The sequence below is a fragment of the Kalmanozyma brasiliensis genome, assembly GCF_000497045.1.
Source record: "Kalmanozyma brasiliensis GHG001 unplaced genomic scaffold PSEUBRA_SCAF2, whole genome shotgun sequence".
Taxonomy (NCBI): domain Eukaryota; kingdom Fungi; phylum Basidiomycota; class Ustilaginomycetes; order Ustilaginales; genus Kalmanozyma; species Kalmanozyma brasiliensis.
In genome coordinates this window covers 685,080-711,172 of record NW_015961959.1, presented here as the reverse complement: position 1 = coordinate 711,172, position 26,093 = coordinate 685,080, and the positions used below count along the sequence as shown (strand labels likewise).

Genomic DNA, 26,093 nt, shown 5'->3' with positions numbered 1-26,093 from the left:
ACCATATCTAGCTGCGGTCGGCACTAATGGCTCACGCAGCCATGGCGGCATGCGCGTGGTAAGCCGATCCTGGCTCACCTTCGCCCATAAGCTCCCAATTGCTGCTTCCCGACCGTGGCAGTGTGGCGACGGCGTCTTCCGCATCTTCGTCCACAACAGCACCGGCAATGCGCAGACCGTCCTTCCATCCTCGTACTCGCGCCGAGCTGTCGACGTCATCCACGTCACCTGTCTGATTGACAATGTCGTCCGACGACGAGACGCTGCGGATGGACGAGATGCCGAGATCCCTACCTGCGTCGCCCAATCGAGCCTTGCCTTGTGTCGAGGTGGCAGCCAAGTTGGCGAGACACGCCTCGAGCGACATGGACGGCGCACGCCTCGCTTTCCTGACAGGCTCAGCAGCCCGGGTCACCGGTGCGGCCGTTGCGTGGATCACGGTGGTGACATCGGTATGGATGGAGCTGACCGACATGCAAGAGACATCGCGTTGACCGTGTGCTGGCTGTCCTGCCGCGGGCCAACGCGGAGGTCCCATCTCGCCCCACTTACTCGCTCTGCCTGGCGAGATCGGTGCGGTCCCTGTCCGTGCTGTGCCAGCTACTCCAACGACGGTGGCGGTGCGACCCACTTTTGCTACGAGCGAAGGGCGCGGTCGAAAGCTTTCGCGTTGCGCTTTGACTGTTTTGGCAGCAAGGCCCACCGAGGCGGTCGTCATACTGCGTGCGCCATAGGCTGATGCGTAGCCTGGGTTGATTGCAGCGGCGCCAAATGGTCGAGGTGCGGGTTGCTGACCTGGACCTGGGATGCGGGATGGGCTACTAGTGCCGGCGGTGTACGACATGGTGCTTGCGGATCGATAGTTGCCACCCATGGACGAAGGAGGTCGGGAGACACTGGCGTTGCTGGCGGCATAATGCGCTTTTGGTGCTGCTGACATGGGTGCCCGGGCCGATGCTATCCTCGAGACTGATGCTGGCACCACTCCTTGCCTTACTGATGAGGGCATCCGCGACGCTGGCGCTGCTACTGTTGCTGGGGTCGCTGCGACGCGCTGCTTCTTGATCGTGCCTGAGTGAGGAGTCTGAGATCGCATCGGTGTTGCTGCGACGCCTCGATTCGAAACGGCGGAAGGACCGAGAGGACCACGTCTCACACTAGCAGGGGCGCTGACGGGCGGTGCGCTGGGCTGCGAGGCTGACACGGTTCTCGATCTCTTGCGGTTTGCATTCTCCTTAGACCCTTCCACCTGTTCCAAGAGCTCATCGAGGTAGCGATCGCCATTGATGGTGAATGGTTCCCCATGCTCCTCTTCCCACGCGGGAATGACCTTGAGCAGCTCGGCTTCGATCTTGGGTTTCTGGATCTTGACGCGCTTACGCATCTTTTCCTCGCGCAAAAGACGACCGGGGTCGCCGCGGTTGCCACGACCGAGCAAGCGAGAGCCATCCATGGCGGATTCCTCGAGCTGCCTCGCCTCATCGAGAAGTTCGCGATAGCGACCAATGACCTTGAGAACGGGTGCCTTGACTCGGACCTGCTCTGTGAGCAAGTCGATCATCTGCTCGTGAGAAGCCAGGATCTCATCCGTGGGGAGAGGCTCGTCGAGGTTGGGGTCGGCATCGGCAGAGACGTCGATGAAGAAGGAAGGGAAGGAGGCTTGGCGCTCCTCGTCGGTGAGGAAGAGCGAGTCCCACAGAGTAGCGATGCGTTCTCGTGTCTTTGTGATGAAAAGCGACATGTGTTGCGCCTTGAGCTGCTTCATCTTTTCGAGTTCAGCTTGGTATGCCTCGATGACGTCCATGGTGCTGCCCCTGTGATCCATGACGAATGCGTCCATCTCTTCCTCTGGCACATCGAACTTGGCCCAGAGCTCGCTGAGCTCATCGTAGAGCTCCTGGATGAGCATCTCGCGTCGCTGCTTTTCTGCCTCGAGCCATTGGAGCTTTGCCGCTGCTCGTGCCAAGTTGAGCTCGGACGGCTCGAGAAGGTGGGATAGCGCAGCTGACGTGGATGCCGACTTGCTGGATGAGAGTTGCAATGCAAGATCGCCGCTATCCCTGGCTGGTTGACCACCAAGGGATGCGCGTGTCGGTGTTTCCGAAAGCAGATCATCGATGGCTTGCGTGTTTCGGGAGGAAGCCGCATCTCTGCGTTCAGGCTGCTCGGTGCTGACAAACTCGCCGATGAATTTGCGCGTCTCGTCGTCGTAGATGGGCTCCAACTGGAGATGAGTGAGAACGGCTCGATCAAAGCGGAGGGTGCTGCCGCCACAGTCGACCTCGTCGCCGACCTGCTCTGCTTCAAAGACGCGATCATCGGTGAGTGCTGCTGGCTTGGCGGGCTCAAGGAAGAGCTCGGACCAAAGCTGTACGATTTCGAGCAAGTTGGTTTGGAGGCGTTCGGATCTAGCGTTGACTTCTTTGGAGCAACGGATGATTTCTGCTTCGAACAAGGCCATCCTTGGTTGAGAGACGTCGCGGAAGGTGGACGCTGGAGCGGCGTCGAGTGTGCCTGCTGCATGTTGTGTGCTGTCTTGTGGAATCTGGACAAAGTTGCCAAGCAGTGGGACGTAGGTCTGCAGCTTGGATGAGAGTCGGTCCAGCAGCGCCTCTTTGGCAATGTAAGAGGCTTTCAAACGCGTCTGCTCGGTTTGTAGTTGTGATCGACGCTGCAAGAGTGGCTGTGAGCCTGTGGATGCTGATGCTGAAGCGGAAGCCGTCGGCGATGCGGCCGAGACCATCCGTTGTCCGATGGCATTCTGCAGGGCTGGACTGGTGGATTTGTCGCCGAGCGCCCTCTTGATGTGTGCATTGTCGGCTTCAATCCGGGAGCATTCCGCACTGAGGTCGTGCGCCTCTCGCTGCACTTTGCCGATCTGATCGTCCACGGCTGTTTTGAGAGCCTGGTGGAGTGCATCCAATGCTCCTTGCAGCGCTTCGGGAGGATGTCCAATCTGAGCGTGCAAGCCGATGAGCTTTTGCGTCGAGTCGGACAGCAGCGATGCCAAAGCTGCCGCGTCCATATTGGTCGAGATCGGATGCGCTATGCACCCTCGATGTGTTTGCGATGCGGGCTAATGGCTTGAGCCTCGTGTGGCCGTATGTGTCTACGCGACGGAATGTGTTGCTGATACGAATGGGCCGTGATTGGCGATGCGATGATGTGCGCGTATGCCAAGTGTGATGCCGGAGCGGGTATATTGGCTTGTCGAAGGGAGCTGATCTATATGTGATGGTGAAAAGTGGACAAGAGGTTGTGATATCATTCACAGTGATGGATGGATTAAGTTAAGCTACGCCTGACGCTCTCGCATCGTCAACTTCCACCGTGAGTGTCACTTTGGCTGCTGCAGCTGACTCGCTTTGCTGCGCCACGTTGGCTGGGCCGGGCAGCAGCAAACCGGATTTTACGATTTTTATGGAAAATAGCGTCGGCAAGGCTTTGAGCTCACACGAACGCGTTTGTTCGATTGGAGATCACGTGCTGACAGAGCAGCAATTTGGAAGAGGCTTTACAGCGCGTTAGCTAGACAGAGAAATGCAGGGTCGACCAAGTGGGCTGCAGCTTGGCAGTGAATTTCGAGGTGTGTTGGTTGCTGCCTGTCTCGGCGTTGCTCTTTACACTTCGCGCTCAGCAGCTGCGAGTGGGTCAGGCTTTGGCGGATCGTGACGAGCCTCGTCAGTTGCAGCTCCGCACCGTGTCCTCACTCCATTGCTTCTCCCGCTTCTCTACACTCTCTTTTCCCGGCGCGTTCACTACACGAACCGCGGAGCCATCGCTATCAGCCTTCGTATACCCAATCGTCGCGTCCTTCCAAGGCAGAATCACCACTGGCACCTCAGCGAACGTTCCATCAAGCAACAGCGTGGCCTCCAATGGCGTTGCTACCATAGTCGACATCACTGCTTCTTCTCTTCTCACGCTCTTTACTGCACAACGCCATACATCATGGAAACGGAACAGCTCACCTCCTTTGTCTCGGCGTCGGCCGGGATTCAAGAATCGGCCTCATCCCTCGACCTCCATTCGCAAGCAGAAACGCGTCCCCTTTCAGCAGCCAGCACAGCAACAGAGCGACCTACACTTCAGCTTCACGATGTCCGCGCATATCCCAGGAAACCGCCGTCCGTCGACTCCAACTTCTCCAGTGTGCAAGGAAAGACGGCAGGGACACCGCCAGACCACAATGACGCCGTAGAGCTGGACGAGACGGTCAGCTCCATCTGGGACGAGTCTGCTCAAGACCCCCCACCGACAGCTCCTGCGCCATCTGTTCCCGCCGCAGCTGCCGCAGTGCAACCCAGTGCAGCAGCTCCGCCACGTGTTGCTTCAATAATTCGTCCAGATTGGATGACGGATGATCTGGACGAATCGTGGCCGGAAGAGGAGGTTCAGGCAGCTCAAGACGATGGTGCAGCGCCCGCTGACACTGCCAAATCTGTCAAGGCCAACGCACCCGAAGCTTCTATGACGAAACCTCAGCCGGGCCGACCCCGCTCACCATCACGCTCGACAGCATCAAACGGTGTAATGGCGACGCCATCTGCAGTATCGCGACCTTCCCTCTCTGCAGCCCTGTCCGATGCGCTTCCCAATCCTGCTTTCTCGGCAGCCCGTCATCAGGCTCGTCGCGCTTTGCTCAAAGGGAGACCGTCAGGTGCTGGCGCTCCCACGCCCAGGTCATTGGCCGTCAACAGCGCCTTCCAAGCTGGACCCTCCACGCCTTCCCTTCGCTTGCCCAGCCATCAATCCCGTCGCGACCGTGTCCGTCGCTCCAACGCAGAGAACCAAGAAGGCGACAGCACCATCTGGTCCGAGTCTGAGTCCGACTCTGACTCTGATTCGCCCTCCAACGACTCGGCGCCCGATGACTTTGCGAGCGCCCGCGGTTCACTCGCCGAGAATTCGCGCATCACCAACATGCAGACGGCTCAGCAAACCACCGCCATGTCGCAACGGCAAGCTGAATCTCCCAAGGCTGCCTCGGATGCGTCCGGGGCTGTGGGCACATTTATACATAAAGCAGACGCTTCCTCCCTCCCACCTATTTTGCGTCCAGTCTGGCAAAGCCCTGCCAAGGGACAGAACGGTCAGGCCAAAAAGGGCATCACAGCGCTCGGCGGCGACATGTTCACTCCCATGCGACTGCAGACCATGTTCAAGACGCCGACGCCGCCCGGAAAACCCATGCCAAACATCATGTCAGCTGTGACACCATTTACAATACCGGCAGAACCATCCAGCGACCAGCAAGGAGAGCTTGTCGTGGCGCAGGGAACACTGACACACGACGTGGACGCAATTCAGCACCAGGCTCCCTCACCACCCGCTGACGAGCAAGGAGCCGCCGTGCATCCAGCAGCCGGGACGCCAGCTCGCGATAGCGCGACGCCTCGCCCCACCCTGAGCATTGGGCTGCCGAGTACTCCCTTCACCTTCCAAACCCCTCATGCAGCGATGCAAGATCGACTGCAACCAGCTCGCGGAATGATTCCGTCCAAGTCGTTGCAGAACATGCAGACTCTCCATCCAAATGGCTTGCAAGCTACAGCTCTTGCCCGGCCCGCCTCGGCTGCAGCTGATCTCGGTCTTCTCTCCGGCCCTCCGACGCCACACACACCCATGCGTCTCTTCAAGTTCGACTACGATGATGCCGCTACTCGTGCCAGGCTGGAAGACATCGTCAGCGAGAGGACGCCGACGGCAGCGCCACAGCCCCCCCGAGCCGCTGATGTCGAACGCGAACGCAAACGGCTTCGGCTCGACGTCAAGCCCCGCAAGGTCATGACGGGCGATCTTATGTCCATGCCCATGCTCGGCGCCAGCGATGTAGCAGCAGAGGCTCCAGCCTCGACACATCAGCCTGTTGTCGACTATGTCAAAGAATCGGCCAGCTTCATGAGCGCGCTTCAGGACGCCGTCCGCGTTCAGTCTGGACGGAGCACATCGCCAGAGTGGGCGACCGAGGAGGACGAGTCGTCTGGCAATGGCGCGAAAAGCGCACAAGAGCTCTCCTTCCATCAAGGTAAAGCGGCGTCTTCACCAACCCCTCCACCTTCATCGCCACCCAGGCGCCGTCGATCCATCGGCCTAGGTCACAGGAAACGACCGTCAGAACAGCAGCCAGCCTCAGTTCGCCAAGATGTAGTTCCTTCTGTGCTCGAACAAGGAAGCCCTCAGCGCCTCTCGTCTCGCAGGTTACCTCTCGAATCGTCCTTCATCACCGAGTCCAGCTCGTATGACATTCCCATGTCTTCTACGCTCAAGTCTCGAGCGTCCTTGTCTCGACGGATCGCTGCCCTTGCCAAGGAGGGCGAGTCTCCCCGCAAATTGCTTCGTCGCATCAGTGCGGCTGCGATCGCAGAAGATGAGGTGCAGCAAGAATCGGATGGACCCGGCGCGCAGGATGGCAAGCTCGCCGAAGAAGCCATTGCCTACCGCGATGAGCAGATTCGTCAACTCGAAGAACGTATCGCTCGACGTCGGCAACTTTACACTCCTGCCAAGGCAAGCAATGTGGTGGAGCAGGCAACGTTCGCCGACGTGCAGCAGACTGTACAGAGGCCCCAGTTGATCACGTTGCATGAGCCAACATTAGATGCTATCGCTGCGCAGCGCCAATCCAATGGCGCCGACTCTTCCGAAGACGAATCAGAATTCGACGACAGCGTCGTGGACGATCCGCAACGGGCTCAGGCTCAACAAGATGGCAACACACGCCGCTTCCAGGATGGCATCGTCCTGTACGACTCGGAGCGCATTCCTGATCCACCTTTGCCGGATCCAGCTCGAGTGTTGCGCAACATCGCCTCAGCTGTCGAGCTGCGCAACAACGTCCCCGAACGTGCGTCGATGGCTCGCGCGTCGTCCTTGCTAGCTCTGCCCACGCAGCCCCAGGTCGCGAGCGCGGAAGTGCCCGAGCCGCCGGCCAAACGGGGCGACCGCACCGCCTCCTCCAACACCCTGGTCGACCGTAGCGGCGCGAGGACCGTCTCAGGTGACATTGGCTCTCAAATGACCATCTCTGATCTGGGTGGAAAAGGCGCGACCATCACCCGGACCGGTAGTCTGTTCAACATCAGCCAGATTCCCGATCAGGAGATCGAAAGCCTGGGTCGAGGCAAGCTCACGTTCAATAAGGATTTGCATCGATGGGAAAAGGTGCCGCGATCCCGATCATCGCAAGAGGATCTGCGCTCAGCGGCGAGTTCTCGCAACGACTTTGTAGACGGCAGGCCGATGGTCAAGACGCCCATTCCTCCCACGATCCCGGAAGCCTCGGCCGAGCTCTCGAGGAGTCAAGACGTCTTCTCCGAGTCTCTTGAGGAGCAGCAAGCTCGAACGCAGCATGGAGCCCGCACCAACTCGTTCCAGCAACGACTCGACGGCCTGTCGTCAAACAATGTCAGCGCAGCCGATGGCAGGCTGAGTGATTCAAGCGATCCTTTCCAAGACTTCGAAAGCTTCGGTCAGAGCGAGCAGCCTCCGGCGTCAGCTTCCAATGTCGTCAACGAAGACAAAGACTTGACTCCGAAGCCCGGTAGATCGCAGCTGATTGGCTCGATCCGAGAGGCCCGTCACGCGACGGGAGCAGCTCAAAGTTCAACGCCGCAAGAGCCGCCGGCGACGGATATGGTCTCAGCCCGGACTCCCTCAACGCAGAGCGAGAGTCTACCGTCGACCATCCCCAGCGCTGCCTCTAGCAACTCCCAAAACAAGAGCGTCACACCGAATGCGCTGGTTGGGCAGGTTGCCCGAGCTTTGCCGGCTAGCACTGCGCCAAGATCAGGCTCTTCGCTGCGGAACGTGGTCACTTACAGTCCAGACTCGACCGTCAGCAGTCGCCATTCCGGGGTGAGTCAGCCGTCGACCGATGGTCGAGGCGAGCTTGACTTTGAAGAACATCTAGCGCAAAATGCAGGCACCAAGCGACCCCGCGATAACGCAAACGCTAATGTATATGCGACGCCCGATCGTCGACTGGCTCGAGAGCAATTTGGCACACCGACTCCGAGAGCTTCAGGCCCCTTCGTATCGACGCCGAAATCGATCCTCAAGCAGCCCGCCGTCTTCCGCAGCGATGCAGCGGCCCGTCTCGACGGTGGTTCCCAGAGCACATCGAGCAACTCTGCTGTAGGTGGCGGAACACCGAATCGAACCATTAGCTTCGCGGACCCGCCGTCGGCGACGCGAGCGCGCGATGTAGGTTTGGCTCTTGCTTCTCGCGCCAAAATAGCGGGTCAGCGACCTCGATCGACACTAGAACAGGACGTTGACACAGGCGGTGAGGATGGACGCACGCAGGCGATCTCGAGCGCACTCAAGATGCTCGCCGACTTGACTCTCGGCAACGAATCCGCCGTCTTGACTCCGGGCGCTCTGACATCTTCCAACATGCGAGACCTGGACGCCAACCGTTCTCACTGGTCTTACCGCACCCTGCGTCGACCCCGCAAGACAAGACACGACGAGGGTGACCAAGACGACCACAGCTGGCAGCAGGACGAAGAGACGTACGACGAGCTGCACGGCTATCCCGATATGACGCTGCTGACCGACGCGTCGTTCAACTTTGCGCACGACAAGGTGCTCGAAGCCATCACGGATGTCGAGCCGTGGGAGCCTGGCTGGGACGAGCTGCAGAGCATCAACTTGAGCCGTCGTCGTCTGGAGTCATGCGTGCGCTTGAAGGAGTTCCTCCCAGCACTCGAGGAGATTGACTTGCAGACCAACGAACTGTGCTATTTGACCGGTATCCCGACCTCGGTCCGAGTGCTCAATGTTTCTCACAACCGTCTCACGTCCATGGCTTCGTTCGGCCACCTGCTGCATCTCGAAGAGCTGGACATCAGTGGCAACCAAATCGATTCGCTGACGCACCTCAGCTGTCTCAAACACCTGCACACGCTCAAAGCGGATGGCAACGCGATCAGCTCTCTCGATGGCATCGACAAGATTCGCAGCTTGGCGCACGTCAGCTTGTCCGGCAACCGCCTCAAGGGTATCAACCTGGCTACGACACAGTGGGCAGGCTTGGAAACGCTAGACGCATCGCACAACCAGCTCATCTCGATCCGGGGCTTGTCTCTCATGCGCCGCCTGAAATCGCTCAACGTCGACCACAACGATCTCAACATGGTGGATCTGTCGCCTGTCATGCCGAGGCTGCGTGTTCTGCGCGTCAGTGGGAATGTACATCTGCAGACCCTCGACGTGGCACCGGCAAAACGGCTGCGCACCCTGTATGCCGACTATTGCGACCTGGACCGCATCCAGAACTTGGACCTGTTGGAAAGTCTCGACAATCTCAGCATGCGACAACAGGCAGAGGCGGCCATCACCTGGCCTGCAGACCAGCTACGAGACGTTCGCCGCCTTTTCCTCTCTGGCAATGCCTTCCCGCAGGGCATTTCGACGACAACTGCCATCCAAGAAGCTCGCAAGCCGATCACAGCACCGCCCTCGTCGCTACCGGCGCTGAGCCAGCCACTGCGTTTCCTCAATCTAGTCTACTTGGAGCTGTCCGCCTGTCAGCTGATGCAGCTGCCAGAAGACCTGGCCGAGGTTGCGCCAAACCTGCGCTCGCTCAACCTGGACCACAACCTGATCTCCACGCTGCCCAGTCTTTCTGGCATGCAGAGACTCAAGCGCCTGAGTCTGGTGGGATGCCGCGTCAAGAAGAGCAAGTCGATCATCACAGCTGTTCGCGGGCTTTCCGAGCTGCAAGTGCTCGACTGCCGCACCAATCCGTGCACGCTCGGTCTTTACGCCCCACTGATCGCACCTTCCGCAACGCCCGTCTCCCGAGGCGATGACGGTAGCGCGGACATGGATGCTCTGGCCGCATCGTGGCTTCCGCCTGTCCCGAACGCGCAAATTGTGCAACCGGACCTGGCTGCACGAGAACGAAGACGGGAAGCACAGGTGCAACGAGAACAGATCGACTTGCTGGAGAAGTCGTACTTCCACAAGCGTCAGCCGCCTCTTGCCGACTACGCGATCGACCCGAATGCAACTCTCGCCAAGGATGCGCTGGAGAAGGAGACGGCGAGGAGGGCTGCGAAGGACGGCGCGAGCTACTCGAGTCTGTTCTTGGCTGCCGATGCTAGGTTTGTCAAGACGCTGCCGAAGCTGTTCTACGAGCGGAGGGTGCTGCATCGAGGCCTGCTGGCAATGGCGTGTGCGAAGCTGAATTGGATCGACGGACTATTGATTGACGAGGAGGAGATCGAAGAGGCGGATAGACTGGTGCAGAGCCGGCGGTTTGACCGAACTCCCGTGGCGTGACGCTCTGGACCCTCGACCCCCCACACCAGCATAGCTCGTTCGTGTGTCACTAGACACCTGCTGTATTTCTAGTAAGCCATCTGTTTCTATCTACTTCACATTCTGTGTGCTTCGCGTGCGGGCTGAGCTGTGAAGATGAAGCGCAGCATGGCCAGCCGTTGCGACCAGGACTTGCTTTGGAGAGGCGCTGCCGTTTCTCTGTGCAGCGACCTGCGTCGGAGAAAGCTTAAATCCGTGATTTTCAGAAAACCGCCAGTGAGAAGTGGCGGATTTGAAGGGTCCAGAAGATTTACCCGGCCATACAGCGAACAAGGTCGTAGCAGAATCGTGGTCTACACCTTGTCGTCCTTCCACCACATTGTCATCACAGCCAGTATCCAGTCTCGGCCCTTCCTAGGGACTATTTGCTCCGGCTTCTCTGTCAAAGTGCCGCATCTCACTCAACGACGATACTGCCAGCTCGGGCTGAGCTTGCTCCTTCTCGCAGGGTCTTCGGTTCACCTACAAGTACCGGCTTCGATTCGACGGATTGCCACGACCTCATCCCTCTCTTCCTCACTACGCCTCCTCAACGGTCAGCAGGCAGCCTCGCAGCGACCCACTTTTGCACCCTCGGCAACTCTTCCACAAGCGAATCTTCAGCACCACCAAGTCCGACCACAGCACACCTTCGCACACACGATGGGCGGCGCCGATCCTTGGGACTGCCTGTACCACGGCATGCTTCCCTTCCACGAGCATTTCCGCCATTCCATCTCGCAGATCTCCACTCTCCTCCTCACACTTGCACCCACATCACCCTCACCACCCAAGAACAAGGTCACCAACCTAGCACAGCTTCTCTACATCTCGTCCTCGCTCTGTTCCTCGCTCGAGACGCACCACGCGATCGAAGAGCGCTTCATCTTCCCAACCCTCGCCAAGAAGCTGCCCCAATTTGCTCACTCCTCTCAACACACCAAGGAGCACGAACAGATGCACCACGCACTCGAAAGCCTCGAGGCCTACATTGCAGAGGTCAGCAAGGCGTTGCGAAGTGGCAAACTTAAGAATGCTGCAGAGTTGGAGGAGGTGTTTGACTACGAAAAGATGGATAAGCTGGTGCAGGGGCTAAAGGGAGTCTTGCTGCCCCATTTGGCGGCGGAAGAGGCGAGTCTGAGAGCGGACGTAGTCAAAAAGGCGGGATTCGAGCTCGGGGAGATCAGGTATCTCATCCGATAATATGCTTGGAGGAATGTATTCTAGAAGCGTCCTTATAGACTTGTTGCATTGCGATGGTGCATGGGTATATATGTGTGTATTGTACAGATGCGAATCAGAGTGTGCGAACGCTTCGTGGGCCATTTTCTGTGTCGTCCTCCTCAGCGGCGTCAAAGTCGCCCTCCCAAGCAGCATCGGGTGCAGCCGCAGCCGCCAATCGCTGCGTGTACTCGCGCATGTACGTCGGGAACTTCTCGTACATAGCAAAGAGGCCGCTCTTCTTGGCAAAGACGACTTTGACGAGGGCAATGCCGATTTCCTCTGGCACTATTGACGGGCCATCTTTGGCCTGTGCATCGGCAGGCTGCAGAAGACCGTTGAACAGCAGATCGTCTTCGTTCTGGAACGGGCTGGCTTCGACATGGTCTGGAACGAGGACCTTGTCGATCCAGGAAGAGGGAATGACGCGGTGCTCGACAAGGACGGATCTGGCGATGTCGAGTCGGCGTGATCGTGGAACGGCTTGCATCGCCGACACGACCGAGGCCTTGACGACCACTTTGAGCGCTTCCAAACTCCCCTCTTTCGCTTTACCCTCGAGAGAGGTGAGATAGCAAGAGAGTTCGTTGGCCAGAGCAAGGAGCACGCGCCACATCTGACCTCGAGCGGCAAGGAAGAGAGTGTGCGCCTCGATGGCGGTGCGGTAGAGACCCACTTCGAGGGCGAGGTCACCGACCGTGAGGGCCAAGCCATGCGTCACGGTCCAATTCTGCACTCTCAGCTTGTCCATATCCACTGCGAGTCCACCCTGATCGGCAGCGACCACCATGCCCGAGTATCCCGAACGAGTGTCGCCTGCTCCAACACGCACTTCTCGCATGCAGAAGGGCAAAAAGCCTCCGGCCAGCGTGCCCAGTCTGACCTTGTCCCAGCTGAACGTCTTTCCGTCCGCATTCGGCGCCCATGCCTCTATCCTCGTAGACGTCGACCCGTTTCGCAGCAGGGCGAGTAGCGACCGCACCCCAGCATCGACGACGTCCTTGATGATGCCCCAGTTCTTGCTCAGCTCCCTCTCCTGCTTCGACCGCCTGAGTGCCACTTGCGAGCTATCGTACTCTATCACCGGCTCCATTTCGCCAAACGGGAACTCGATGCCCATGGACAGCGCAAACGAGGTCACGTAGGAGAGACACTTCTCGAAATAACCTTGGGTGTAGAGGTAGTTAACGGTCCACTCCTGATTTGTGGATCCTGTTCGGTCAGCTTTGCGCTGTGCGAGCAACTTGGATGGATTTGGCACAGCGAATGTATCGATGTTGAAGGGAGCGGTGCTGGAAGTGGACGCGATGTACCAGGTGGGAATGTCGATCTTGGCCGTGTATGATGCTTTGGCCTGCTCGAAGAGTGCTTGGAGCTTGGCAGCTCGCGGATCCTCGTCGCCTCTCTCTTCGATGTCGATGTCAGCGAGGAGGCCGTCCAGGGCTGAAAGATCGTGCTCGGTCATGACTGCCGTGTGGTAAAAATTGCTGCCAGGTGCCCCTGGATGCGATGAAGGACGGGTTCAAGCCTGGTGAGGAGGAAAGCTCAAACCTCGAGCGTCAGGAAGAACTGAAAAAATCATCACCGATATTGGTCCAAAGGCCAAATCGCCCGATTCAGCTACCTCCACCAGAGCTGACGCATCGGACGGAGAGCCTTTTTGGCGCGCTTTCTGAGCTGCTGGCTTGTGCGGATCGAGCTGAGCATCTGCTTGTTCAGCTGCACGAGAGGGCACAAGCGAGCTTCACTTGAGGGCTTCAACAGGGTCCACTCGAGACCCAACTCTTCGGTTTCAGGCGTCGAAGCCAGCACCACGTCTCTTGCACCATTACTACCGCCATTCACATCCCTCGACCAGTCATCTCACACCTCACCAAATCCTCGATGCACTGATAGCGAGATCAAGCCTTTGCACCACACTCGTTTACCATCCCGTCATTGCGGCTTCTGAACAAGATGGGAGCGAAACCTACATGTCGGCCAGCGCGGGCAAGGCATTCATCGTCAATATCATGGCTCATGCTGCTCTCTGCCCTTCTCATTGGGTCGCTCCTTTCAACAGCGGCGAATGCATCTAGCAGTGTCCGTGGCATGGCTCCAGCTCTCGACCGCCGCTACTTAGCAACATACCAATCCATCTTCAGCAACGGATCCAATCCTGGCTCGCCAGATCGACCGCCCAGCTGCCCACCATGTCCAGCACCCGACTGCTTCAACTGCCAGCTTCCAGCATACGAATGCTACCAGTACGGCGAATGCAACCAGTACGACGGTCTCTGCAGCTGTCCTGTCGGATTCGGTGGACCTGACTGTCTCTCTCCTCTCTGCGGTTCTCCTGCGGATGGCTCGAAGCGATTCCCCAAGGGCGAACCAGGCGATGACAAGTCGTGCCAGTGCTCCGAGGGCTGGGAGTCTCTCAACTGCAACGTCTGCAACAAGGACGCTGCCTGTGCCAACTTCCTGATGGGTGGCGAGCGTCTCGGCGAGAATGGCACCTGCTACGACGGCGGCGCCACTATCCAACAGAGCTTTCAACAGTGCGACGTGACTAACCAGAAGATCGTCGACATGCTACCCGGCCGTCCACCTCAAGTCACCTTCAGTTGTGACAAGAGCGATGCTAGCTGCAATTTTCAGTTCTGGATCGGAGGTCGCGAGTCTTTCTACTGTGGGCTAGACGACTGTCAAGAGACAGTCGAGATCGGCAAGGCGTCCAACCGCACCTCGTACGACTGCAAGAAGGTCAGCTGCAAGTGCATTCCGGATCGTATGCTCTGCGGCGAGTCGGGGAGTGTCGACATCTCGGAGTTCTTGACGGAAGAGATCAAGGGCCCAGGAAAGATGTCTTGCAAGACCGATGCGGACGGGGCGAGGAAATGTCGCTTCGAGGAGCCTGGCATGAACCAGCTGATTTCGGACGTCTTTGGTGACGAAGCCATCTTCATCACTTGCAAGTCGGGAGAGTGCATCCACTACAGTCAGGTGCCGGGCTATCAAGTGCCCATCACACCCGACAAGCCAGTCTTGTGGGTGGCCATCAGCGCCATTACCGCCATCTTGCTGGTGATTATCTCTGTCAGTGTGCTGTGGCTGCTCGGACGACATTACAAAGACGACGAGGTACGGCTCGGCAACGTCAGGCTACCGGAAGAGGAAGCCGACCTGATGAAGGATCATATTCCTGCGGCGCTTCACTGGGAGAACGTCGGCTACCGCATCGGTTCCAAGGCCTTGCTCGACGGCATCACGGGCTCCGTCAAGCAAGGCGAGGTCATGGCCATCGTCGGCGCTAGTGGTGCGGGTAAGACGACCTTCCTCGATATTCTCGCACGCCGCGAGAAGCGTGGCACCACCTCTGGTACGGTCCTGATCAACGGCAGAAAGATGTCGAATCAGGAGTACAAGCGCGTCGTCGGCTTTGTCGACCAAGAGGACCTACTCATGGAGACGCTGACCGTCTACGAGACGGTCCTCTACTCCGCGCTACTCCGTCTGCCAAGAGACATGTCGCTCGAAGCCAAAAAGTTCCGCACCCTCGAGACCATGCAAGAGCTCGGCATCCTCGGCATCAGGGACAGCCGCATCGGCGGTTCGGCCTTCACTGCAGGCGGAAGCAAGGAAGGCCGCGGCATCAGTGGTGGTGAAAAGCGCCGTGTGTCGATCGCCTGCGAGCTGGTCACCAGTCCAAGCATCCTCTTCTGCGACGAGCCCACCTCGGGCTTGGATGCGTACAATGCCTTCAATGTGGTTCAGTCACTCGTGACGCTCGCCAAGACCTACAAGCGTACCGTCATCTTCTCCATCCACCAGCCGCGATCCAATATCGTAGCGCTTTTCGACAAACTGTTGTTGCTGGCAGAAGGCCGAGTGGTCTACTCCGGTCCCTTCAACCGCTGCAGCGACTACTTTGATCAGGTCGGCCATCCTTGCCCACCTGGGTTCAACATCGCCGACTTTTTGATCGATCTCACTGCTCGTCGAGCATATACGGCGGGGGACAACACGGAGGACGATGTCGAAGGAGGACATTCACGCAACGACACCAGCATCGTCACGACTGGCACCAACTCCAGAGACGAATCTACCGAATTGCGAACAAGGCCCAACTCGATAGTGGGAGACGGTCTATCGCGTGGCAGTCTGCGCAAGAAGACGAGTCGTATCGCCGATGGCTTGCGCAACGCTTTCGCCAACGGGCAGTCCAACGGCGGTGACGTCTGGATGCCAGCGCTCAGCAGCGGCAAACTCGTCCACCTGGTCAACTCATTCGCCGAATCCGACATTTCGAACGAAACGAAGAAGGAGCTGGATGCCTTCCTCGGCCGTGCGGAAGGTGGCGTCATCAACGACCTCCCCGACCTGGCCAACGAGAGCTCGCTCCTGCGCTCCTACAAGAAAGCCGGTTTGTGGACGCAGTTCAAGATCCTCTCCGGCCGAGCCTTCAAGAACCTCTACCGAGACCCGATCCTGATGTTCGCGCACTTCGGCCTCGCCATTGTCCTCGCCCTCTTCTGCGGTGTCCTCTACCACGGCGTCACCAACGACATATCTGGTTTCCAGAATCGTCTCGGACTCTTCTTTTTCATCCTCTCGCTGTTCGGTTTCTCGTGCCTCACCTCTCTAGGTGTGTTCGCCAACGAACGTGCGTTGTTCGTACGCGAGCGCAGCAACGGCTATTACAGTCCCTTGACGTATTTCACGTCCAAGCTGCTGTTCGACATCCTGCCGTTGCGGGTGGTGCCGCCGTTTCTATTCGGTGGATGCGTCTACTTCCTCGTTGGGCTGGTCCCCGGTGTGGCCGAGTTTTGGAAGTTCATCCTCACCCTCGTCCTTTTCTCGCTCTCTGCCTCCTCGGCGGTGTTCTTCATCTCCATCGCGGTCGAAGACACCGGCCTTGCGAACCTAGTGGGATCACTAACAATGTTGTTCTCGCTCCTCTTCGCCGGACTGCTCATCAACCGCGATCGCATCCCTTGGTACCTGCGCTGGCTCCAACATCTGTCCTTCTTCCACGCCGCCTACGAAGCCCTCATCGTCAACGAACTCCGCAACTTGAGTCTGAAGGAACACAAGTACGGCATCGACATCGAGGTCCCCGCTGCCAGCATCATTAGCAGCTTCGGATTCAACAGTCAGGCGTTCTGGTTGCCGGACATTGTCACGCTCGCAGCGCTGTTCGTGGCGTTTACCGCGGCGAGCTTGGTTTGGTTGGTGCTGTTTGTTCGGGAGAGAAAGTGAAGAGGGGAAATGATGCAATGCAATGTTCTATAGACACGTTCGAGTGAAGTGTGATGCTGCGTGGGTTAGAACACTGTTCCGTCGCTAACAACGTTGATCGGGGGACCTCCAGTGTCGGGTCTCTTCTCCTTGGCCACCTCACGTCCGCCCTTCCACGTCGCCGCCTCCAGCACCTGTTTGAGATTCAGCACCTCCTCCCCTACTCCCAGCTTCGCCCTGATCCTCTCCGCCGTCCGATCGAGCAGCACAACGGTCATCGCGCGCCACTCAACAATGGCCGGATGCTCGGCGGGCAACTCCGGCAGTTCACCCTCCTTCCCCGTGCTTGCATCCAACAGCGCCTGTGTTGGGGTCAGCACGCCCAAATCGACGAACAACCCACCATTGCGATACTCCGGCAAACCCGTTCCATGCTGCGCATCGACGAAGCGCCATCCGAGCGTCTGCTCCATCGCCTCCATGAGCGAGTAGCACATCCATTGGGAGAGCTTGTGGAAGGGAACCATGCTTTCTGCGCTCCCAAGGGGCTTGTTTGCCAAAGTGGCGAGTGTGGGGTTAGGCCAGACGTCGCCCATAGCAACACCATCCAGGTGGGTCCGGGAGGCAGGCCAGATGGGGGCCAGGCCGTACATGAGTGCCTCCCACAGGACGGGGTAGGAGACTTCGGTGACGCCAATGGCGGTTTTTGTCGTGGGGTGGGAGGCGAGGTAGTCTACCAGGAACCCAGGACGGCGCTCTGTCGCTGGAACAGGAGTGTCGGTGGGACCCGTGAATATCCCGTGAACATCACTCTCCAGCGCCTCCCCCAGTCGAACGAGCAAATTGGCCCTCCCCTCCAGCCCCGTCATGGGATTCTCCGTCGGATGAACCTGCATATCGATCGCCAACACCTCCGGCGACAAATTCTTCAACCCTGCCGCATCCACTTTGTGTCTTGCATCCACCTCCCTTTCTTCCTGCTCACCGCAGAATCGACCCTCGATGAACATGTCCAGACTGGCCACTGCGAGTCCTTCGCTCCTACCGTAGGAAAGACCGGTTTTCTTTTCTTCGTACTTCCACGTTGCGCCCGCGCCCGCATCGAGGAGGACGCTGACCATGAACAGATCCACCAGTCGACGTGCCGCTTCGACTCGGTGGACGATGCGTTCGGCCATCGGATGCACTTCCGGGCGTGGGGTACGTCGGATGCCCGCCCAGGAGCTGAGTAAAGTGGTGATGCGCGGAATGGAGCCCACGTCAAAGTGACGCCACCGCCCGTGGGGTGGGATGGACGAGTAGTTGGTGCCAAAATCGCGTTCGATGATGGCGATACAGTAGTCCGCGACAGCGTCCTCAAGCGTGGGATCGTAGGTGAAGTATCGAAGGCCAGAAGGCGTGGATGTTGCCGTGGAGAAGATTTTGTAGCATCGCTCGCGGACGGCGGGGAGCGTGCGCAGGTATGCTACGTCTGGTGAGACTGTCGATGCTGGTGAGACTGACATGATCAGTAGCGTCGATGAGATGATGAATGAGTGTGGTATGGATGATAGAGGGGTTGAAGAGAGGGTATGGCGGGTTGAAGAGGAGGACATGGCTCGTGCGGCCGGAGCTGCCTATCAACGCGCTTCAATCCCTGCACTTCCGACGATCCGTTTCGCCAGGGTCCAGGATTTCGGGCTCGCTATCAAAAAAGGCACACGCGGATCAACCCCGGAGATGACCGCCCGTCAAGGGATGCATCCACCATTCGTCCACTGCTCTCATCAAGGGTCTCGTGCAGAGATGCTGGCTTGGGCTTGACCGATGTCGAAAAGAGCTGTATGATAGTGGAAAAGGACGGCTGGGAGCAACCTGCAGAACCTTATCTCTCATCGCGGTGCAGGACCCTTCCCGAATAGCCGGCGTCGCGTTTCCATCTAGCGGCGCCTGCACCTCTTTGACACAGCAGTCAGCTCACTGAACGCAAGCCGCCCGGACCATGGTTTCGCCATGTCCGTCTCTCTGTCGGTCGTGCACGATCGCACATCCTCTCGCTAATAAGTCGTATTGTAAACCTCATGTGTAGCTGAGGTAGAGTTCTTGATCTAATTGGCAGACCCGCGACCAATCGCCTTCATCTCAGCCCCGATGTTGGCGAGCTTCGGCAGCGGTTCCGCACCACCCGACGGCGGAGGCAAAAATCCAACGGCCAACAGCCACGCGAGGTACGTGCCAACGAGCGATCGATCGACGCCCATCACCGTGCCCTGTGTCTTGCCCTCTCCCGCAGCATCCAGGATCGCCTGCGTATGTCGGTCGTCCAATTCGGGCGACTTGGTGCTCGTCGGCAGGTCGTCCAGCACAAAGTGCAACAGCGGGAACAGCGCGTTATCTTCGACCGAGCCAGAGCTGCTGGTGAGCACATGCTCCTCCAGCCTCGCGCGCCACTGCACGTACTCGGTCTGCTCCACTTTCCATCCGTACCGACTCAGCTGACCCAGCATGTCGTTGAATCGGATGCTCGGGTGGTTCGTCACGTGGAAGACCTTGGCGTGCGTCCCCGGCGTGCGGTTGATCGTTTGCAGCTCTTTGGCGTTGTTGAGACAGGCGAGGGTGGCGATGCGCGCAACGTGGTCGACGGGGACCATGTTGATCGAGTTGTGCATGTCCGGAATCAGACCGAGCTGGATCGAACCCTTGACGAGTCGCCAGAGGAAATCGTCCGTGTTGGTCACAGCGGTGGTCGAGTCACCGACGACGTAGCCTGGTCGGACGATGGAGGCTTTGAGACCACGAGAGGCGGCGATCATAATGAGCTTCTCGGCCACCCACTTGGATTGTCCGTAGCCAGTGGTGAGACCCTTGGCGTTGGCCTCGATGTCGTCCGTCTCGGGCACACCGTGAAGCGCGTCTGGGCCGGCCTGCGCAGGGTCCTGTCCGTGCAAGATCGAGTCGGACAGGTGGATGTAGTGGTCTGTGTCGAGGGCAGAAGTGCTCGAGACGAACGTCAGCGTCTTCGCCTTTTTGCCGGCATTGCAGAGCTTGATGGCACAGATGGTGGAGCCGACGTTGGCAGCACGCAGCTTGCTGTACGGGTAGACCCAGTGGACGAGCGCACCATTGTGCAGGATGTCGTCGACCTCGTCCGCGAGCTTGTCGTAGACTTCCTCGGACATGCCCAGGCGCTGAGGAGCGGCAAGATCGCCGAGAACCACCTCGAGCTTGCCCTCGCTCACCCATCGGTCGTCCCAGATACCACGTCCCTTGCATCCCTCGCGCAGACGCTCGAGCGCGTTGGCCTCGGACTTGGCTCGAACGTGTGCGTAGACTTTGGCGACGCTTGAGGAACGCTTGGTCAGCAGGTCGTAGAGGACGAAGGCGCCGAGGAAACCGGTCACACCAGTGACCAAGACGGTGCGAGGTCCTTCGGCGGCGCTGCGAACCTTGTCGCCGGCGAACGACTCAGGCAGGCTGGGAGTGAGCGTGGTCACATCAGCTCCGTAGTTCTCGTCCAGGTTGGCCTCGTCCGAGAGCTTGGTAGAGGTAGGCGGCGCGCTGTCGTGGGCAGCGCCGAGACCGAGGTCAGACTGGCGCAGCTGGTCGACAGCCTTGGCTAGACCCCGAATCGTGGGAGCGTCGAACACGACACCGAGGGGCACGTTGATGACAAACTGCTTGCGCATCTCGAACACGAGACGAGTAGCAAGGATCGAGTGACCACCCAGGTCGAAGAAGCTTTCGTCGAGCGGGATCGGCGAGGGAGCGTTGGGCAGTAGTCGCGACCATAGCTCGACCACAGAGCGCTCGGTGGGCGTTGCTGACGACTGAGCAGCTTCAACGTCTCCGTTGCTCTTGGTTGCGGAGGAACTGGACCCAGCAGCCGCTACCATCGCAGTATCCGGGAACGGAAGAGCGGGCTTGTCGATCTTGCCGTTCGGGTTGAGAGGCATCTTGTGGAGCGGCACGAACAGCGTGGGAACCGAGTAGGCCGGCAGCTTCCTCTTGAGGTGATCGCGGATGTCCTTGATGAGCTTGCGGTAGCGACGCATACCCTTGACGAGCATGGCGTCGCGAGCCGCCTTGCCACTAGCAGCAGCGTCGACTCCGTCATCGTCAGTGACGAGCTCCTCGAAGTCGGCAGCCCCAGGGCCAGGCACAAAGTACGAAACCAGCACCTTCTCCTCGTCCTTGTCACGGCGCACCAAGGTGACATTCTCACGAACGTGCGGGTGTCGCGAGAGGTGCGTGTCGATCTCGCCGAGCTCGATGCGGAAGCCTCGGATCTTGATCTGGTCATCGGCACGGCCAGTGCACTCGACGGTACCGTCGGGGAGATATCGTCCCAAGTCACCCGTCTTGTACATGCGATCACGGATGCCCTTCCAGAACTGACCCTCGGGCTTCTCCTTGATGGTGTCTGGGAAGCTGAGGTTCGGTGCCAAGAAATTGGGCATGAACTTCTCGGCGGTGACCTCGGGAGGACCAAGATATCCTTCAGCGAGACCACCACTTCGCACGTAGATCTCGCCAACCTCACCCACTGCACAGGTTGCGGTACGCTCGTTGCGGTTGACGACAAGAAGCTGAACGTTGATCATGCCCTGACCAGCCGGCATGATATCCTTCTGCGTCTGCAAGAAGGTGGTGGAGGTGCTAACAGGTGGGATGGCAAAGTAGCTGACGGCGCGTTGCGTTTCGGTGGTGCCGTACATGTTGATGATGCAGACGTTGGCAGCCAGAGCTTGCAGACGCGTGCAGTCACGCTTTGTCAAGACGTCTCCGACGAAGAATGCGTTTCGCAACGACGGGATCAGAGCCGTGGCCTGAGCACTGAGCAGCTGACCCATGGCAGGCGTCAAATGTGTGACGGTAGCCTTGGAGGCAGCCATCCATTCCGCAAGGCGTCCAGGTGTGCCGATGTCTTCCGAAGTAGGGATGTGCAATTCAGCGCCGAAGAAGAGCGGAGTGAAGATGTCTCGCTGGATGGGGTCGTGGGCGATGCCGGAAAGCATGGTGAATCGTTCGTGAGCACCCAGACCGAAACGCTCGCCCATCCACGGGAAGAAGTGGGTGAGCGAAAAGTGTCGGCCCTTGACACCCTTGGGGATACCGGTGGATCCTGAGGTGAAGGACAGTGTGCCGACACTGTCGGGGCCGAGAATGACATTTGTGCTCTCGCCTGCCAGAGACTGTTGCTTGGCGAGAATGTCTTGGCCACCTTGCGAGGCTGCGCCACCTCGGACGGAGCCATCGTCGAGCAGCTCGAGAGCCGGAATCTCGGTGCGCAGCTCAAGCTCCTCTTGGATACATTTGCGCACGATGGGTTGCAAGGTACCAGCTTTAGCGAGGACGATCAGCGCACGCGGCTTGGCGACCTGCAGGTAAACATTCTGACGAGAGGGAGGATAGGCAGGGTCGATGACGCTGAAGGTAGCTCCTGCCTTGAGCGTACCAAGAACAGCGACGACGAGGTCGACGCCACGGTGGGCGTATGTGGTGACGACTTCTTCGCGCTGAACGCCTGCTTGCAGAAGGTGGTGGGCAACGACATTTGAGGCACGGTCTAGCTGAGCATAAGTGATCTCGCGAACACGACTCGCTGGTGCAGCGGGTTCCGAGAGAGATCCAGACTCGTCCGAAAGCGACTCGACAATGCACCTGCGGTCTGGGTGAGCTCGTGCGTTGCGTTCGAAGATCTGGGTGATGGCGCCCCTGAAGCCACACCATTCAAGATCCTTGGTGGGATCAGGAAGGAAAGCATTTTCTTGCTGTGTTCGAATGGGCAGACTACCGACGGGCGAAGCAGGGTTGGCGGCAGCGACACAGATCAGCTGGGAGAGCTGAGACAGGACGAGTTGCATGCGCTGTGAGGAGAAGATCAACGAGTTGTAGGAAAGGTGGACCGCGATGTTGGGTACGAGCGAGTCACGGAAGGTGTGGGTCGCACTTGCGCCTGCTGAGGGCGTTGCAGATTCGGCCGGTGTCTGGGAGACCGAGTCGTCGCCGGGAGTGGCGCCTGGCTTAGTCAAGAAGACGGTGAGATCGGTGGTGAGCGAGGTGGATTGCATGAAGTTACGAGCTTTGCCGCCTGTCTCGTCGAAGAAGCGAACGCGAAAGATGGGTGCGCTCTGAACACCCTCTGGAAGGGGACCCTCGCGCTCGACACGCTCTGCTTCGACTCGCTTGACGATCTCGTCATATGGGATGGCATCGGCCGCCGCTTCCTTCTCGACCTGCTGGATGCGTCGGACGATCTGCCAGAAGGGGTCGTTGGGCTCGATGGGGATCCTGAGGATCAAAGGCTCGCCGGTGTAGGGATTTGACGAGCCGATGACAAGATCCGTGTCGCCAGTGTATCGGTGGAGCAGCACGCAGAAAGCGGCCAGAAGGAGGTGGAAGGGCGTAGGGCTCGCATTGTCGTCATCGTCATCGCTCGCATGCTCAGCAGGGTGAAGGTCGAGCTCGTGGTGGAGCGCGAGACGAACGAGATCCTTTCTTGTGGCCGAGGAGAGCGTTGACGACGAAAGCGCTTGGACCAATTGAGAGGTGGCTGGTCTAGGGTAGTCGGTGGGCAGAGCAATGCTGGGCAAGGACGTGAGTCTGGCGGACCATCGATCCAGGCTCGCCTGCAGGTTGGCTGTCGACGTCGACATGATTGTGAATGATATCGATCGAGTGACGGAGAGATATGAAAAGAGACAAGAAGCAAAGCTGCTGGCTGCTCCTTGCAGCTTTGGTCACCTCTCTCGCACCTCGAATCCTTCTGGGACCGTCACAGCTTCGGCGTTTTACCGAAGCTACGAGTCATCAGTCACACGCTCAAACGCTCCAGTCACACCGTCACATCGTCGGCTCGGATCCTTTTCTTCTCATCACAAAAGATTTGTTTTTCTGCCAGTGCCATCCTTTGCTCGGCGTAACACAACAGGAAATTTGCACTGGCCATGGCGTCCCCACGTGGCTACAGCAGGCACGGCACGGCCAAATCAGCGACCGGCTGTGCTGTGCTGTGAGACAAACAAGCTTCGAGCAGCCGGCAGGAGCCAGTCGAAAGTATGACGCCCGTTGTTGCCGGTTGCTCGAGATTCGGCTTCGCTTGGCTGTGTGGCCGGCGAGTTGCTATCGTGCTTCCCATCCATCTGCATAGACTACGGTACCAAATATCATCTGTCCGCCGGCCGTCTGTCTTGGCCATCTGTCTACCACACATGAACGGCGTGCCGCTACAACTATCAAGATCGCACCCTTGCTTGGCTCGAGAATGCGCTGGACGTAAGTCTACTTAGGCTGGCAATCACACTCACAACAATGACATCGACGCCAGAGACCAAGACCAGCGCCGCCTCGCCCACGTCAACGCCTAGCAGCAAGGGCGAGGCTACTCCTCACGCCGTCGAGGACTTTGCGCGCATCGATGCCGTAGACCGCATCCGCTCAGCTGTGCGCACAGATCGCTTGGAGAAAACGCTCGAGGAGCAACGTCGAGGAGACAAGAATGACGCCTCGTCGCGCTGGCGCAGGGCCGGTCTCATGGCCGAACAGCTAGGCAAGCAGGATGCTGCCCCAGAACCAGCCGTCAAGGGGCAAGCAGCGTCTTCGTCCCGTCTGTTCAAGAAACCAACTTCTCCGCCGCAGTCCCCTCCGGCGTCCGTCGACTCGCTCACCTCACAGCTGCGCGGCACAAGTTTCTTCGACAAGCTCCCCTTCTCGTTCAAGAACGAAGCAGAAAAGGAGGAGTTCATTCGTGAATCCAAAGTCTTGACCAAGCGCATGGAGGATCAGAATTGGCTCGAGATGCTCGATCCCAAACATCGCTACGGGAGCAACCTAAAGCACTACCATCGATACTGGAACCTCAAGGCCGACACAAAGCAGAACTTTCTTCAATGGCTCGACGAAGGCGACGGCAAAGATCTCAGCTTGGAGGAATGTCCTCGATCCAAGCTTGAGGCCGAGCGCATCAGCTACCTGACCGCTGACCAACGGCGCAATTACATGACCTACATCGACAACGACCAAGATGCAGATGTTCCAGCTCAGACCCAATTGGAGGATCTCCGAGCCCGTCTCAAGCCGCACGGGGGCAAAGGTCGCTTACGCTGGTGTCGCACAGGTCAGCTCGTCAGCACGTCCAAGTATGATCATGGCGACCTTGGCAAAGGCAGGGGTGTAGCGCTGCGTCAATCACAGGAGTGGCAGGACGCCATTGCTACCGGCGATGTATGCGAAGTGGTCCGCGATGACAAGATCAAGTATCGCAGAACCAACTCGACCGGCTCCTCCGACAGCTTCACTTCCGACTCGAGCTCATCAGACGAGGAGCTCCCATCGGAGGCGTCACCGACGCCCGAAACGGTCTCGGCTGTGGCGGGAACATCGAGGTCCAGACCGCCCAAAGCGCACCCAGACGAAAAGCAACAGACTCGAAAGGAAAAGCTTCTCGAGAAAGCCAACTTGGGTCCCAAGTATCTCATCAAGCAGAAGTTGGGGCTGTATGCTTCAGCCGATCGGCAGCAGATCGTCAAGGGTGACTCCGAAGCCAAAGAGGACCAAGAAGCGGAGGCGAAGGAGTCTGCCTCCCGCCCAGATGCTCTCATCCGTCGCCGAAAAGCCGATACGTGGATCTTTGTGACCGATCTTTCCTACAATCTGTACATCGGCATCAAGCAGCGTGGCCGCTTCCAGCATTCCTCATTGCTCGCAGGGTCGCTCGTCACCGTCGCTGGCGTCCTCAAAATAAAGGATGGCGTCATCGTCTCCATATATCCTTGGAGCGGTCACTATCGTTCGTCGTCCCAGCATTTCGAGGAGTTCATCCGCCGACTGCAGGAGAGGGGTCTCGACACGAGCCAGATCAACGTCACCAAAGCCAAATATGTCATGGAAGTGGTCAATCGGTACGGCATGTACCGCAAGAAGAAGGACCGCAAGATCAAGGATGTCAAGGATTGGCTGCATGAAGCTTGGCATCCTCAAGAAGCATCAAAGCCCACCTCATGACCATGCATGTCAGAGCATCGCTTTGAACCTTCAGCAAGCATCGAACATCTCCGTTGACCTAGACGCAGCACTTCTTCAGACTTCGTCGGCACGGTATGCCATCAACCTCTGTCCATCAGCGTGCTCCTCAGAGACGCCTCGGACGCCGCGCCCACTATAGCAGCCCTGCTCGAGTCCGCCCGAGGTCAACGGTCTATCGGCGACCATCGCTGCTCCATTTGATACCCACTAACGAAATGAAAGCGATTCGTTGCCACCAACAGCTCGACCCACTTTCCCGTACATATATTGACCTGCTCGGCCCAGCATCGGCGGGCGTTGTCACAGAATGAGCTGCCTCATTGGTTGACATGAAACTCGCACCA

General features: G+C 58.6%; 8 protein-coding genes across 8 annotated transcripts; 4 read left to right on the top strand and 4 right to left on the bottom strand.

Moving 5' to 3' along the window:
• Nucleotides 1-31: 31 nt before the first annotated feature.
• PSEUBRA_002759 (Microtubule-associated protein, MAP65/Ase1/PRC1) lies at nt 32-3,025 on the bottom strand (the record flags this gene model as incomplete). The annotated part of the gene is made up of 1 exon (XM_059464895.1): nt 32-3,025. The coding sequence occupies one exon, from the start codon at nt 3,023-3,025 to the stop codon at nt 32-34; it is 2,994 nt and encodes a 997-aa protein (XP_059321305.1).
• A 926-nt stretch (nt 3,026-3,951) lies between these two features.
• PSEUBRA_002758 (Leucine-rich repeat) lies at nt 3,952-10,290 on the top strand (the record flags this gene model as incomplete). The annotated part of the gene is made up of 1 exon (XM_016437192.2): nt 3,952-10,290. The coding sequence occupies one exon, from the start codon at nt 3,952-3,954 to the stop codon at nt 10,288-10,290; it is 6,339 nt and encodes a 2,112-aa protein (XP_016292654.2).
• Nucleotides 10,291-10,971: 681 nt separating this feature from the next.
• PSEUBRA_002757 (hemerythrin/HHE cation-binding motif) lies at nt 10,972-11,511 on the top strand (the record flags this gene model as incomplete). Its single annotated transcript, XM_016437195.1, has 1 exon — nt 10,972-11,511. The coding sequence occupies one exon, from the start codon at nt 10,972-10,974 to the stop codon at nt 11,509-11,511; it is 540 nt and encodes a 179-aa protein (XP_016292653.1).
• A 94-nt stretch (nt 11,512-11,605) lies between these two features.
• Nucleotides 11,606-12,994, bottom strand: PSEUBRA_002756 (uncharacterized protein; the record flags this gene model as incomplete). Its single annotated transcript, XM_016437157.1, has 1 exon — nt 11,606-12,994. One exon carries the CDS (start codon nt 12,992-12,994, stop codon nt 11,606-11,608), a length of 1,389 nt encoding a protein of 462 aa, XP_016292652.1.
• Nucleotides 12,995-13,548: 554 nt separating this feature from the next.
• PSEUBRA_002755 (ABC-2 type transporter) lies at nt 13,549-16,767 on the top strand (the record flags this gene model as incomplete). The annotated part of the gene is made up of 1 exon (XM_016437180.1): nt 13,549-16,767. One exon carries the CDS (start codon nt 13,549-13,551, stop codon nt 16,765-16,767), a length of 3,219 nt encoding a protein of 1,072 aa, XP_016292651.1.
• A 65-nt stretch (nt 16,768-16,832) lies between these two features.
• On the bottom strand, nt 16,833-18,251 carry PSEUBRA_002754 (Protein of unknown function DUF1688; the record flags this gene model as incomplete). The annotated part of the gene is made up of 1 exon (XM_016437166.1): nt 16,833-18,251. The coding sequence occupies one exon, from the start codon at nt 18,249-18,251 to the stop codon at nt 16,833-16,835; it is 1,419 nt and encodes a 472-aa protein (XP_016292650.1).
• A 582-nt stretch (nt 18,252-18,833) lies between these two features.
• Nucleotides 18,834-23,381, bottom strand: PSEUBRA_002753 (AMP-binding enzyme C-terminal domain protein; the record flags this gene model as incomplete). The annotated part of the gene is made up of 1 exon (XM_016437159.1): nt 18,834-23,381. One exon carries the CDS (start codon nt 23,379-23,381, stop codon nt 18,834-18,836), a length of 4,548 nt encoding a protein of 1,515 aa, XP_016292649.1.
• Nucleotides 23,382-24,036: 655 nt separating this feature from the next.
• Nucleotides 24,037-25,728, top strand: PSEUBRA_002752 (uncharacterized protein; the record flags this gene model as incomplete). The annotated part of the gene is made up of 1 exon (XM_016437150.1): nt 24,037-25,728. One exon carries the CDS (start codon nt 24,037-24,039, stop codon nt 25,726-25,728), a length of 1,692 nt encoding a protein of 563 aa, XP_016292648.1.
• Between the last annotated feature and the right edge of the window lie 365 nt (nt 25,729-26,093).